Genomic DNA, 15791 nt, shown 5'->3' on the forward strand with positions numbered 1-15791 from the left:
GGAGCGGGCGTGACAGTATGTAGTATTACACTTCATTTCATAGTAACACAATTAGTCTAACCTAACAATACCACATCACGCCTCTCACAACATTAAATAATTACCAGACTCGATATCCATTGCTTTCGAGATCCACTTGTACAGTGCAATCCCATTTCAGATCATTATAATATTGCATAATGTCACTTTTATCAACACTAATTCATGTCAGTTATCATAATATGACTTCACCATACAGCACATCATTAAGACCACAATGAAGCGTCTAATAAGGGGATAGAGAGGGAAGAGGAGCGGGGAGTATGCTTGCATTATCAGACGGAGGGAGAAATTGCACTCGAGGCAGGGACGAGGCCAATTATGATCATTTGGTGTGAAAATGTGTATTAATGAACTGGAGAGACTGAAAGACTAAAACTAGCAGAGATGACATTACAAAGAAGATATGTAGATTAAGAATATACATTGATACATTGTTACATTGAGAATGTTGTGTTGTGTTAGCTAAGTGTTGTGTTTTCGCAACCTCTCTACAAGATACTGGTCTTGTTGAGTTGAAGTTAAGTCAAGAATGTTGTGTGAGAATAATTTCAGTTTCCGAGAAGATATGTTGATTTGAGCAGTCAAAAGCTAAGAGTTACGTTTCCGTCTAGCTATTGTATATTGAATGTGTTGTGTTTTCGCAGCCTCTATATGTACGATATGCTGGTCCTGTTGAGTTGTATTGGGGTCAGGGATATGATGTGTGAAGTTGGATACATGCAGACACGCTCATCTCTAAGAGGTTTCAGCATCTGGCATCCAGGAATCTGTAGGCCGTAATTTGACCTCACATTGCTCTGCTGCAGTAGCACAGCTGAAGACATATCAAACTGCTGTGTTTCTAAAACTGTCTACCTATTTGCTAAGACTGAATAATTATGAGCAATAAACTGCTCAACCGCCAAGGGATGATACTCAGAATACTTAGATGAAGAGAGGAGGCAGATCTGAATAACTTGTTGCAAGAGATCAAATATCATTTAGGGTACACGGTAAACAGTCTGGCTTCATTTCGCTCATATCCTTAATCCCTAAGCATCCAATTGAGATATGGGACCGCTCCTTTGGATATTATTCACAGGAATTACTGATATGCTTCCGTTGTTTAAGGTCAGGGCGTTCATTAAAATTGACAGGCTGACTTTGAGATACATGAAGGCGTTGGTGGGTGTCTTGACCTTTATTGAAAAGTCAGCATCTGTCCTGCCATATATACAGACTAACGGTCTCTCCGGTCCCAAAATCTTCTTAGCAGAGCTGTGATCTCAATTAACAAGTAATATTATGGACAGAGAGGAACAGAGCAAATCAAATGCAGAGACTGCAAGGTTTATGGCTGCGATCATTTTTTGATTCTTGAGTATGAACTATCACGTTCTGGATGTTTCTGACTAGTATTTAGATTGATCTCTCTCTAACTTTCTGTTTGTACACATTCTCTCCCTACATCCCTCACCCTTTCTCGGTCCCACCAGGTCTCATTTGAACAAATTTGAATATGATCTTTTGCGCCCTTGTTTCATTGATACAGAATCCCAGCACTGTGGCAACCAACACAGTGATGTATAAGAAACCCAGCCAAGCAGGACAGGGCCCATACAAAGGACGGGTTACTACTCTAACTGCCTTCTCACAGTGGAGGGATATGACTTGGCTGAGTGAATGCAAGGGCACATCTCAGAGGCTTTGGGATGTCAATGTTCTAACACACAGGACTATTTTCTCCTCTCTAGGGTATGTTGGAAGCTAGCCTCCCACCTAGCCAACATCCAGTGAGATTGCAGAGCACCAAATTCAAATACAGAAATATACATTATAAAAATTCAGAAAATATACAACTATTAAACATAGGTTTAAAGATTAACTTCTTGTGAATCAAACCACGGTTTCAGATTTCAAAAATGCTTTACGGCGAAAGCATACCTTATAATTATTTGCGAACATAGCCCAGCAGACACCTCATTATTTAAAGTCAGAAATAGAGATAAAATGAATCACTTACCTTTGATGATCTTCATATGTTTGCACTCAGAAGACATTCATTTATTCAATAAATGTTCCTTTTGTTCGATAAAGTTTCTCTTTATATCCGAAAACCTTTTTTTGTTTTGTTCAAGCGTTTTCTTCAGTAAACCACAGGCTCAAACACAGTCACAACAGGCAGACAAAAAAAATTGTATCTGTAAAGGTCATAGAAACATGTTAACCTCTTGAGCTTATGGCTCAATACTGCCCCCGTTGGAGGAAGTGCGTGCCCATAGTAAACTGAAAATATTTTTTTCCAAAATTGCTAATATATGCATATAATAATAATAATTGAATAGAAAACACTCTAAAGTTTCTAAAACCGTTTAAATTATGTCTGTATGTAAAGCAGAACTCTCAGGGCAGCCTTTCTCCCAAACTCTCTCTTGTCAAGAGAAAAGTTGGGTCAACTTTGACGTCATCGCCCCCACCCTTCCCAGGCAGCTACCGATCTGGGAACAGTATGTATTTGTTCAGCGCGATGTCTGCTTTCAATTGGCACGTTCATTGTTTGAATTTCCCGCTCCCTCATCCTTTGGCGGGCGAAAATGCCCGGTTCACTCTCACATACATGCACTCTATTGCGCGCGGCCGATTTGGGGAACGTTCTTTTCCAATAGACACCAGTTGAAGCCGGTTCGTTTGTTCGCGATGATCATTGTTTTACATGATAAAAACATCATTTTGCTCGATTCTGCACTTAGTTTGACCAGTTTAGTCGACATATAATATGTAATTTTGAAGATTTGATGCGCAAGAGTGCGGGACCAGAAGGAGCAGAAGTTATTTTGGGTGCATTTCAGCTGAAGCTGTTAGCATATGCTAATACAAAGACGCACAACTTGAAACCAAACGATGTATTGGGTAAGTATGACTCCTTCTACGTCTTCTGATCGAAGAACATCAAAGGTAAGGGAATATTTATGTGGTTATTTTGGGTTTCTGTGGACTCCAAACGTAGAGGAGACACTGCTAATATCTGAGCGCCGACTCATAGCATAGACTAGTGAACGAATTCTGTAACGTTAAAAATAAATGTAACACAGCGGTTGTATTAAGAAGAAGTGTATCTTTGTAACTATATGTAGAACATGTATATTTAGTCATGTTTATTGCTTGTTATCTGATGTTATCTGTCGGAGCTATCATAATTTCTCCGGACATTTTGAGTAGCATTTTTTGAAATGTCGTCATTGTAAACAGAGATTTATGGATATTAATGGCATATTATTGAAAAAAAAAAAATGTACTGTGTAACATGTAATATTACTGTCATCTGATGAAGATTTTCAAAAGGTTAGTGAATTATTTATTTTTTAATCCTACTTTTAAATTTTATATTTTCTGGGACAAAATGGCCGCCGCTTGCCTTTTGTTTCGGTGGTGGTCTAATATAAATGTGTGCTATGTTTTCGCCGTAAAACATTTTAGAAATCTGACTTGCTGGGTAGATGAACAAGGTGTTTATCTTTCATTTGAGCTATTGGACTTGTGTAGGTGTGGAGGTTAAATATTTCTAAGAATATTTTTTCGCATTTTGCGTTATGCTAATGAGCTTGAGCCGTAGTCACGATCCCGGATCCGGGATGGGTAGCATCAAGAGGTAACAATGTTTACATTCAGTCCTCAGGTTGTTATTAGCCTAAATAATCGATAATATTTCAACCGGACAATAGCGTTGTCAATATAAAAGGTAAACAAGAAAGGCATTCTCTCTGGTCGTGCACATGAAAAAGCTCTGTGACACGGCAGGGTCCACTCATTCAGACTGCCCTTACTCCCTAGTTTTTCAGAATACAAGCCTGAAATAATTTCTAAAGACTGTTGACATCTAGTGGAAGGCATAGGAACTTCAATTTGAGTCCTAAGTCAATGGATACTGTAATGGCATTGAATAGAAATCTACAACAACAACAAAAATCCTACTTCCTGAATGGATTTTTCTCAGGTTTTCGCCTGCCAAATCAGTTCTGTTATACTCACAGACATTATTTTAACAGTTTTGGAAACTTTAGAGTGTTTTCTATCCAAATCCAAATCCTATCTTCTGGGCCTGAGTAGAAGGCAATTTAATTTGGGCATGCTTTTCTTCCAAAATTCCAAATGCTGCCCCCTACCCTAGAGAAGTTAATGACTACACCTGTCTTCAATTACTTTACATGCTGACAAAACACCTAGCTTATTTAGGCTTTTTCCTGCCCTTTAACTAATTTTGAAGTGCTTCACTGTTGGATGATGTATTTTGTTAGATTTTGAAATATCTATTTTCTAAGACAATTAATTTTGGATTATTTTTGGAGACTGACTCGCAGAAGCAGACTTTTCACTGCTCTGTAACTAATTAAAAGGAGCTTTGAGATTGAACAATGTCTTAGGTTAGATACTGGATATCTATTTTGTAAGATTTTGTTTGAATTATTTCCTGAAAATGTTGTCACTTTGATTTCCCATTAACTGACTCATAGCTTGACATGCAACAGTACTGGACCATTTAAAGGACATTGCTAATCTTCGCAGATATTCAAAGAGTAAACCAGCTTGCTTTCTCTAGCCTCAAGGAAAAACCAGACACACCAGTTGTCATTGTCAGACTTATTTTAGTCAGAATTTCTCTGCAAACCTCCTCAGACATGAACGGTGGATTTGTTTTGTGCTCTGAAGAGAGGTATTAACCTTGGAATCCCATAGCTACATACAGATAAAGTCAGGGTAATCCGTTACATTACCAGCAAAAAAATCTAGTGGAAGGCATAGGAACTTCAGATACTTTTGAAAAGGATGTTTGTGATATAAAATCTTTGACACTTCTCTGTTTTCTCAATGACATTCAAATCAGCATTGATAAATAGGCGCAAGTTTGTTCCACCTGAGAAAGTCTGACTACAAGTCAGAGACCACTATGATGACACACCAAATGTGTTTGATGGATCGCGGGAAAAGAGCAGGAATAGGCTACTATCTAAGCTATGTCTTCCAATGATGCGGCTGCTGTTGGCATCCAAAGATTATCCAACTTCAGTAAATGTTTAGAGGTAAGGATGACAGCAATGGTGTTGTTTACGGCGATACGGATATCACTTGTTATTCATATCTACATAGCTCATTGGGAAAGGGGGATACCTCGTCAGCTGACCAATTGAATGTATTCAACTGAAATGTGACTTCCACATTTAACCCAACCCCTCTGAATCAGAGAGGTGCGGGGGGCTGCCATAATCGACATCCAAGTCTTCGGCACCAGGGGAACAGTGGGTTAACTGCCTTGCTCAAAACGACAGATTTTTACCTTGTCAGCACGGTGATTCGAACCAGTGCCCAACGCCCAGACTCGGCCCAACGCTCTAACCACAATGGCAACTGTACCTGACAAATCACACTGCTGCTCTCTCATGTAGCTATTTGCGCTTTACGGATTGTAGTTGTTGTGGACGGCTGTTCACAAATCTAAATGTGTATTTGAACGCAATAACTGTCACACTCTGATCTGTTTCACCTCTCTTTGTGATTGTCTCAACCCCCTCCAGGTGTCGCCCACCTTCCCCATTATCCCCGGTGTATTTATACCTGTGTTCTCTGTTTGTCTGTTGCCAGTTCATCTTGTTTGTCAAGTCAACCAGCGGTTTTGTCTCAGCTCCTGCTTTTTCCTGTCTCATTTTCTTGCCCTCCTGGTCTTTTTCTCTCCCCCCCATCTCTGGTTTACTGACCCCTGCCTGCCTTGACCTGTCTATTGCCTGCCCCCGTTGGATTATTATACCATTGTTTAATGGTTGAATTCAAGATGTTTAAGCTGCCTATCAATCATTGTTTTTGAAACCAGTGGACAGCAAGTGAGAAATGTGCTCTTGCAACAGCTGCATAGTGCAGATCCAAGCCTATGTGTAACGATTGTCTTCGGGTGAAAGAGAGGAGGACCAAGATGCAGCGTGATGATAATCCATATTTAATAGGAAACTTAAACAATGAACAAAAACTAAAAACTGACAAAAGGAACGAAGACGAAACAGTCCCGTAACGTCAACACTAAACACTGGAACAGGAACAATCACCCACAAAATACCCAAAGAATATGGCTGCCTAAATATGGTTCCCAATCAGAGACAACGATAGACAGCTGCCTCTAATTGAGAACCAATCCAGGCGACCATAGACTTACAAAACACCTAGAATAGAAAACACACCCATAAACATACAAAACCCCTAGACAAGTGAAACATACATCACCCATGTCACACCCTGACCTAACCAAAATAACAAAGAATACTAAGGTCAGGGTGTGACACTATGGAATAAAATTGGGGCTTTTATTGCTCAATCTAATTCACAATGATAAAAAAAAATCCATAGGACTAATGGACACATGCTCAAAATTGCACACTTTTGGTAGAATTAAAGGGGCAATCTGTAGATGCTACATCTATTTTTGGACTTATAAATAATTTATAAGTCATAAAATGGATGTAGCAACTACAGATTGTGTGACAGTTATCCATTGATTATTGAACAATATAACTTAAATGCCTCATGAGCTTAGTTCAACTGTCACAATCCCTGAGAACCCAAAATACAGTTGAAGTCGGAAATTTACACACACTTAAGTTGGTGTAATTAAAACTCATTTTTCAACCACTCCACAAATTTCTTATTAACAATTTATAGTTTTGGCAAGTCGGTTAGGACATCTACTTTGTGCATGATTACAAGTCATTTTTCCAACTATTGTTTACAGACAGATTATTTTACTTACATTTACTGTATCACAATTCCAGTTGGTCAGAAGTTGACGGTGTCGTTAATCAGCTTGGAAAATTCCAGAAAATGATGTAATGGCTACAGAAGCTTCTGATAGGCTAATTGTCATCATTTGAGTCAATTGGAGGTGTACCTGTGGATGTATTTCAAGGCCAACCTTCAAACTCTGTGCCTCTTTGCTTGACATCATGGGAAAATCAAAAGAAATCAGCCAAGACCTCAGAAAATAAATTGTAGATCTCCACAAGTCTGGTTCATCCTTGGGAGCAATTTCCAAACTCCTGAAGGTACCACGTTCATCTGTACAAATGATAGTACGCAAGTATAAACCCTATGGGACCACGCAGCGATCATACCGCTCAGAAAGGAGAAGCATTCTGTCTCCTAGAGATGAACGTACTTTGGTGCAAAAAGTACAAACAGAACAACAGCAAAGGACCTTGTGGAGATGCTATAGGAAGGTACAAAATTATCTATTTCCAAAGTAAAACTAATCATATATCGATATAACCTGAGAGTCTGCTCAGCAAGGAAGAAGCCACTGCTCCAAAACCACCCCCCAAAAAAGCCAGAATACTGTAAGCAACTGCACATGGTCTGATGAAACAAAAATAGAACTGAGCATCGTTATGTTTGGAGAAAAAGGGGGAGGCTTGCAAGCTGAAGAACACCATCCCAACCGTGAAGCACGGGGGTGGTAGCATCATGTTGTTGGGGTGCTTTCCTGCAGGAGGGACTGGTGCACTTCACAAAATAGATGTCGTCATGAGGGAGGAAAATGATGTGGATGTATTGAAGGTATATCTCAAGACATCAGTCAGGAAGTGAAAGCTTGGTTGCAAATGGGTCTTCCAAATGGATAATCCCAAAATGGCTTAAGGACAACAACCTCAAGGTATTGGAGTGGCCATCACAAAGCCCTGACCTCAATCATATAGAACATTTGTGGGCAGAACTGAAAAAAAAAACGTGTGCGAGCAAGGAGGCCTACATACCTGACTCAGTTACACCGGCTCTGTCATGAGGAATGGGCCAAAATTCAGCCACATTATTGTGGGAAGCTTACGGAAGGCTATCTGAAACATTTGACCCAAGTTAAACAATTTAAAGGCAATGCTACCAAATACTAATTGAGTGTATGTAAACTTCTGACCCACTGGGAATGTCATGAAAGAAAGAAAATCTGAAAGAAATCATTCTTAAGTTTCAGGAATTGTGAAAAACTGATTTTAAATGTGTTTGGCTAAGGTGTTTTTAATGAGATCCCAAACAACAACTGATCTGACATAATTGTTCTTTCAGTACCAACAGACTATTCCAACTGGTTGCATTACAGAAGTATTGTTTCATTATTCAACCTTTTGATGTTAGCTTTTTGGTGGGAGGAATCTCCTTGTAAAAGTAGGTTTCTTTTCCCCCCTCCTGCAAAGCCCAAAGGGAGAGTTTCTACAAGGTATTTGCGATCGTCATAAAACAGCCAACTTCACCCCTCTCCTCCTCTGCGGGAGAGAAAGGGTGTTGTAGAGGAGTGGGAAGGTGAACGGAAAGCTCTGGAGCAACGAACCGCCCTTGCTGTCTCTGCCTGGCCGGTTCCCCTCTTTCCACTGGGATTCTCTGCCTCTAACCCTATTACAGGGGCTGAGTCACTGGCTTACTGGGGCTCTCTCATATCGTCCCTGGGAGGGGTGCGTCACCTGAGTGGGTTGAGTCACTGATGTGATCATCCTGTCTGGGTTGGCAACCCCTCCTTGGGTTGTGCAGTGGCGGAGATCTGTGTGGGCTATACTCAGTCTTGTCTCAGGATGGTAAGTTGGTGGTTGAAGATATCCCTCTAGTGGTGTGGGGGCTGTGCTTTGGCAAAGTGGGTGGGGTTATATGCTTCCTGTTTGGCCCTGTCCGGGGGTGTCCTCGGATGGGGCCACAGTGTCTCCTGACCCCTCCTGTCTCAGCCTCCAGTATTTATGCTGCAGTAGTTTATGTGTCGGGGGGCTAGGGTCAGTTTGTTATATCTGGAGTACTTCTCCTGTCCTATTCGGTGTCCTGTGTGAATTTAAGTGTGCTCTCTCTAATTCTCTCTTTCTCTCTTTCTTTCTCTCTTTCTTTCTCTCTCTCGGAGGACCTGAGCCCTAGGACCATGCCTCAGGACTACCTGACATGATGACTCCTTGCTGTCCCCAGTCCACCTGGCCGTGCTGCTGCTCCAGTTTCAACTGTTCTGCCTTATTATTATTGGACCATGCTGGTCATTTATGAACATTTGAACATCTTGGCCATGTTCTGTTATAATCTCCACCCGGCACAGCCAGAAGAGGACTGGCCACCCCACATAGCCTGGTTCCTCTCTAGGTTTCTTCCTAGGTTTTGGCCTTTCTAGGGAGTTTTTCCTAGCCACTGTGTTTCTACACCTGCATTGCTTGCTGTTTGGGGTTTTAGGCTGGGTTTCTGTACAGCACTTTGAGATATCAGCTGATGTACGAAGGGCTAAATAAATTCATTTGATTTGATTTAGAGCGGACCCACTGTAATCTGATTCTTCAGATCTTCACAGGAGAGTCATGACATTACTGACTTTGGGTAATCCAAAAGTTACGTTACTGATTAGACTTTTGGACAGGTAACTAGTAACTGTAACAGATTACATTTAGAAAGTAACCTACCGAACCCTGGATAGTGTGTTTTGTTGCTGGCAATCCATACAAGCCCAATTACTGGAGTCTGTACTGGAGTCAAACATGGTGCAGTAGTATGTGTAATTTAGGAAACGCCTGTTCATTGTTTATTCTCTCTCTCTCTCTCTCTCGCTCTCTCTCTCTCTCTCTCCACCACCACATCCTAAACAAAATTACTGAGTTCCTCTCTCCTTCACCCGTTCTCCTTCCCTCTCTCTCCCTTGTTGTCAGCCTGACTCACTCAACAGGAGAGTGATCTACACACGTCACAGTCTAACTCTCTGGGTCCCACAAACACACACAGGAGCCGCATCACTATAATCTCACAAGAATCATTTCACTTTCATTGTATTGACACACCAAATTGCCTGAAAGGACCACATGCTCTTACTGTGTCACTATTACAGTCTAACACAAGCAAAACAACAAGAAACAATGGCAGCTAAAGTAATGAACGAAGAAAACCTGTCCGGTAGTAAAATATCTTGATGGTGGTTATGCTCATAGCTTCCCATTGACTCAAAGGGGACTTGTATACCTCTCCTTCAGTCAGTGTATTTTTAATGCACTTTGTGTTGTTACTCTGTGTTGTTTGATGCTAGTCTCCCTGGGAAGTTGTAAGGGGGACAGAGGTACATCCAAGGTACATCACGTTAAACATGGAGTCAGTTTACACAAGAGTAGAGACCAGTCATCGTTCACCTGGGGCACCCTGCCCAATGCTCAGTAGTGCAATGCTGCTTTGCATGCAGCAGTCTTGTACAAAGCAGTGAGGAAGAGGGAAAGAGAAAAGGGGTATGGAGAGAGAAAGATGAAGGGGGGGAGAGAGTAGAAAAGAGAAAGAAAATGGAGAGAGACTGCACTATTGTTCCTATGATGAATCTGAATATGTGTCAGGGGAGGGAGCGACAGAGAGGGAGACAGAGAGGGAGAGCTGAAGGAAGGCTACTGTCTTACCTCCACAAGGTGCTCTCTGTAACACTCCCCAGGTGAAAGTCATACAGTTTGGTCAGAATCAGGATCACCTGGAAACAAAACAGACATAACATGTGTTATAAGTATGTAATAAGCCATGAAATGACTCAAACCTATTAGATAATAAACAGAAATGTTTAAGAATACCACAGGTTATTATCTCAGAAGACAAGACAGACTGGGCAAACTAATCTATATTCTCTTAGAAGAACACCAACCTACGTATTCCATTAAAAAAACTATCAAAACCAGCATTAACAACAACAAAAGGTGTTTGTCGATACATTGGCATGTTATGAATGTCCCTTTGGCTCCATCTCCAATACATCACTCGTCAAGGGGCACTATGCCAGCCTGTATGTCCACTTTGAACCCTCTCTCTCTTGTTCCCTCAGCACTGCCAGGCTGGGCCCCTTACAAGCATGATCCTGCAGTCAGTCCCTTTGTTCCCATAGCTTTGGTCTGAGCGGTGTGAGGAGCAGGAAAGAGAGAGAGGAGGGAAGGGAGTCTTTGATAACACACTGAAAAAGGTGATGGGTGAATAACAGACCAAGATGGCCACCCATATTCTAGAGACCCAGTTGTCAGATTTGATATCAAAAACAGAGGACCAGAGAACTCAGTGTCTTTTTTGACTCGGTGAAGCCTGAAGTGACATCTATCACTGAATCCAAAATCCCCAACTCCTCCCTAGGCTGTCCTGTAGGAAATGTTAAACTTGTAGTGTATTTAATGTTCAAAAAGGCTTATGAAGTTTGCAATTCCCACTTTGAAATGTCAAATTTGAATTCCCCCCAGCCTATTAGAAGGCAAATTGTTAAAAGGTTTTTACCATTCTGCTTAAACCTATCCAGTTATCTTAGATCTACAGGAGATTCTAGTGGGTAGAAAGGGCCAAGGGATTGATTTGGAATTCAGCGTATGCTCCTCTGAGTGGTAGGCTACTGATGCGGCCTGCGCACACATGGCGTCTGTGGTGGAGACAAACAAAGAGTAATACTGGGAAGACAACACTGTCTTTATATAAAAAGCCAGATTTTCACAGCGTTATTAACGATTTACATTACCACCTCCGGGTTGTGTCGTTAATTCCGAGGTTGACGCTGGAATTTGTTAAAATACAAGAACATGGAACAGAATTAATCAAACCTTAATTATTTACCCTTTGTCATGGCACAGATGACTTGAAAGTGCGCACAGGGAAGGGTTTTTACATAATAAATGCTATTTTCACAGCAGTCACTTTGTTATATTACGCTACAAACTAAATAGAATCTGGCTTTATATTTATTTGCATACTTGTCACTTCTTAGTGTCCCCCTCTTTGTGCCAAGCTTATGTTACCTTAAAGTGAATAGACAAGCCTGACTTGAGTCACTTCGCTGTAAGGTGATTTGCTAGCTGTCTCTCTTCGTCTTGCCTGACTACATTTAGAGATATGCATCAGGAATATGGAACTCAGGAGGGAGAAATGAAAAAAGCCAACACCAGTTGTTAGACTTGACCTCCGTTGTTCATGTGTACAGGCTCCAGGATTGGCCTCACTAGCCTGGCTGGCCCTTAAGAGCCCCAAGGACTGGCCTGGACCTCCCTGGGGAGCCACTGAGGGCTCTCTCTGAGGGATGGTGCCACCACCCCGGGGCCCCACTCCTGTGAGCAGATGGTTTGGGCCAGGCAAGATTGCACTGCCAGAGAGGGCAATGTAGAGAGAGAAGAAGAAGAACATGGAAGAAGAAAATTGGATTCATGCCAAGCTTGTAAAATGCATAGCAAAACTGAGTTTTTCTTGGAGTGTTGGTAGTTTGTGTTTCTGTGCTCTTGCATGCTCTTGCATGAGTATGTATGTGTGTGTGGAGGATCCTGCAGGGGTCTGATGTTGTCAGACAAGCTCGCTCTCCTCTGCCAGGGGGTGGCACCACACAGACAGGGAGCAGTCCCCCTCCATGACAGAATGAATTGAAAATTCACATCGAATAACTGGGGTACCACCTGAAATCCCAGAGAATACTTTTGTCCTGTCAGCTTGTATCATCGTCATGAAAATCTTAATCATGTCTCTGAAAATGCCTTGGTCGCCCAAAAACAACAGAAATACAAACGGTGAAAGTATTAAATGAGGGGCGGTTGCAAAGAATACTGAACTTTCAGCAAGTCCTTGTAAAATATTGTCAAGTTTGCTTATATAATGCTGATCTTTGTTGGTCCTGTTAAGTCGACTGACAATGGATTCAATGCAATACGGATGACACAAACTGTAAACAACTAAGTTTCACTAGGTGGCCATTTTTCAAGAACATTCTCCCCTCTTCGAAAACCCCAATTGACCTGCAATGCATGGAAGAATATGTCAGCTTGTTGCCTCGCAATTAACCAACTGTGGCGAAAACATATTATTAGCGTAACTAAATGTCCCATGTCCACAAAGACCCAATTTAAAGTGGCAAACGTAATTTTGAATGCTGATTTTGCTCTGTGGCACGCTAATGATAGGTCACTAATGACTTTGAGAAAACAGTTAATCTCTCCTCCAAGCCAGTCAGTAGTTTAATTGTATTAGCCTCGCGAATTGCTGGTATCTATTGCCGGGGTCAATGCTATGTGGCCGGTAACAAGGACACTAAATTAAACATGCTTTTCAGTAGTGAATACTGAATGAATATCTAGTCCCTCAGGAGTGTTGAATCAGTGTGGCGTGCCGGAAACGCCTGGCTAATAAAAAGAACACTTCAGAATGTCTGTGTTATTGTGGATAACTGGCGCAGCATTGCGACTACAGTGTTGCATCATGGTTGCAATAACCATACAGTAGCGGCGTTATGGAACATGGCACATGTCAAAGAATAAGCAATAAAACATAAATGTACTGTGGGGAACCTACAGTATTTGACCATTTGCTGATTAAGACTTGAAAAGTAGCGTTGATTTGTTGTCTTCCTGTATTGAACACAGATAGACCCCGTCTTCAATTTGATCAATTATTAACGTTTAAAATTACCTAAAGTTTTATTACAGAAGTAGTTTGAAATGTTTTGGCAAAATTTACAGGCAACTTTTGAGATATTTTGTAGTGACGTTGCGCATTTTGGAAGCTGTTTTTTCCTGGATCAAATGTGCCAAATAAATGGACATTTTGGATATATATGGACGGAATTAATCGAACAAAAGGACAAATTGTGATGATTATGGGACATATTGGAGTGCCAACAAAAGAAGCTCAACAAAGGTAAGGCATGTTTTATATTTTATTTCTGCGTTTTGTGTAGCGCCTGCAGGGTTGAAATATGCTACCCTCTTGGTTGACTGTTGTGCTATCATCAGATAATAGCTTCTTATGCTTTCGGCGAAAAGCCTTTTAAAAATCTGACATGTTGGCTGGATTCACAACGAGTGTAGCTTTTATTTAGTATCTTACATGTGTGATTTCATGAAAGTTTGATTTTTATATCATTTTATTTGAATTTGCCGGGCTGCATTTTCCCTGGCTTGTGGCCAAGTGGGACGCAAGCGTCCCCTATCCTAGAGAGGTTTTATGGGACCTTTGCCTGTTTACACAACGATTCTTCTCATTCAAAGACGTCTGTATCTATTCTACTTGATTGCACACTTAGAATTTAGCTACAGTGCCATCAGAAAGTTTTCATAGCCTTTGACTAATTCCACATTTTTGTTTTGTTACAGCCTGAATTCAAAATGCATTGAATATATGTTTTCTTAGCCATCTACACACAATACCCCATAATGACAAAGTGATGTCACGTCTACTCCCGCTCCTCCCCTCCGGCGTTCGACATCACCGCGATAGTAACCACTGGCATCTATCATTACGCACACCTGTACTCCATCACACTTGGACTCCCTTACCTCACTACCGTAGGTTATTGCCCCAGTCAGTATTGTTTATGTGTTTATGTGTAGACGCTACTGCTGTATTGTCTAGATCCGTGTTTGTTGTTTTATTAAATGTACCATCTGCACCTGCTTCTAGACTCTCAGCGTCTTTGTTACAGAATACTGACTCGATGGAAGCAGCAGGAAAACAGTATCAGTCGACGAGCAGGGATACCATCTTCCTCAACACCACGGCCAGCTGGCACAAGTGGGAATGGCTATGGAAGAGGTTCTTTGCCGTGTGCAACGTGTCAAACATACCCAGGAGGCATTGCCGTCAACTAGCGAAGGATAATCTACAACCAGTCAGCTGCGAGGCCAGCACAACAGCCCATTCAGCAACCTGCTCAGGTCAGCGATTCTCGTTTGTCCCTTGAAGATAAATATTATGGCACCCCGTCTAAATCCCATGTGTTCCTACTTCAGTGCTCCCTCTACTTTGCGCACCAGATGGGAACCCCCACAACCGAGACGTACAAGGTTGCCACTTTTATTTCTCTGCTCACTGGGAGGGAGTTGGATTGGGCCACGGCTATCTGGGAGAGAGGAAAGGAGGAGCTGGATTCATATGAGGGGTTCATGGCTTTGTTCAAATGTATCTTCAATCATCCAAAGGAGGGCAGAGATGGAGGTGAGCGTCTACTCCAATTACGGCAGGGGTACCCGGCGGCTGACGAGTACGCGCTCACCTTCCGGACAGTAAAAGCAGCCAGCAGATGGAATGAGCCGGCGCTTCGTAAGCTATTCAGAAGAGGTCTGTGCGAGGAGGTCCAGACAGATCTGGCCTGTCGAGATGACAACCTCTGCTTGGACACACCTCGGCTTGGATCTCTCGATGGCCATCCATCTGGATAACCTACTTTGGGAGAGTCGGTACTGTCATGACGTTGCCCTCTTTGGGTAAAGCAAGCCTATCCCCCTCTCCCTGCCTCCCCTGCCTCTCCCTTTCCTCCTTCAATTAGGCTGCTGTGGTCAGAGAAAGGTCGTAAATTCCTGAGGAGAAGACCCTGCCACATGGCCACACAGTATAAGAGAGAGTGAATTTTCATAGAGAACAAAGGAATTTCTTCCACCTCACAGAACTTGAGGTCCGAACAAATTTCATGTTCCGGCGAAAGTATAAAAGATCGGTGAATCCAGCTACAAACTGGTCCGTTTGTTACAACTTGGGGAAGCTCATGAGAGATGGTGTGGCCACATTACCATAACGCTGTTTATATAATAGCCTCAGATATGAGATTTACATCTAATTGTTGTATTAGATGAATGAGTATGATACTTTTTACACAATTTTACAATGTGATTTTGGACTGTTTATTAATGAATGAAACACCAATCCCCTTCTTGAGTGTAACTGAATCAGAGGTCCGCCCCTGAGCCCAGTTAGGGTCAGGCATCCTGGGACAGCCCCTTTTTGCAATTCCAAATAAAATCCAACTTTGA

At 41.9% G+C, this 15791-nt stretch overlaps 1 protein-coding gene across 1 annotated transcript in view; it reads right to left on the reverse strand.

The window, feature by feature from the left end:
• Positions 1–15791, reverse strand: part of LOC112235254 (VPS10 domain-containing receptor SorCS3-like) — a 215852-nt gene that overhangs the window by 112403 nt on the left and 87658 nt on the right. Inside the window, exon 2 of the mRNA XM_042303626.1 lies at positions 10443–10510. Within this exon, the coding sequence (XP_042159560.1) occupies positions 10443–10510 (68 nt within the window). The remainder of the gene's footprint in view (positions 1–10442; positions 10511–15791) is intronic.

This window comes from Oncorhynchus tshawytscha, linkage group LG02 (genome assembly GCF_018296145.1).
Source record: "Oncorhynchus tshawytscha isolate Ot180627B linkage group LG02, Otsh_v2.0, whole genome shotgun sequence".
Classification (NCBI taxonomy): domain Eukaryota; kingdom Metazoa; phylum Chordata; class Actinopteri; order Salmoniformes; family Salmonidae; genus Oncorhynchus; species Oncorhynchus tshawytscha.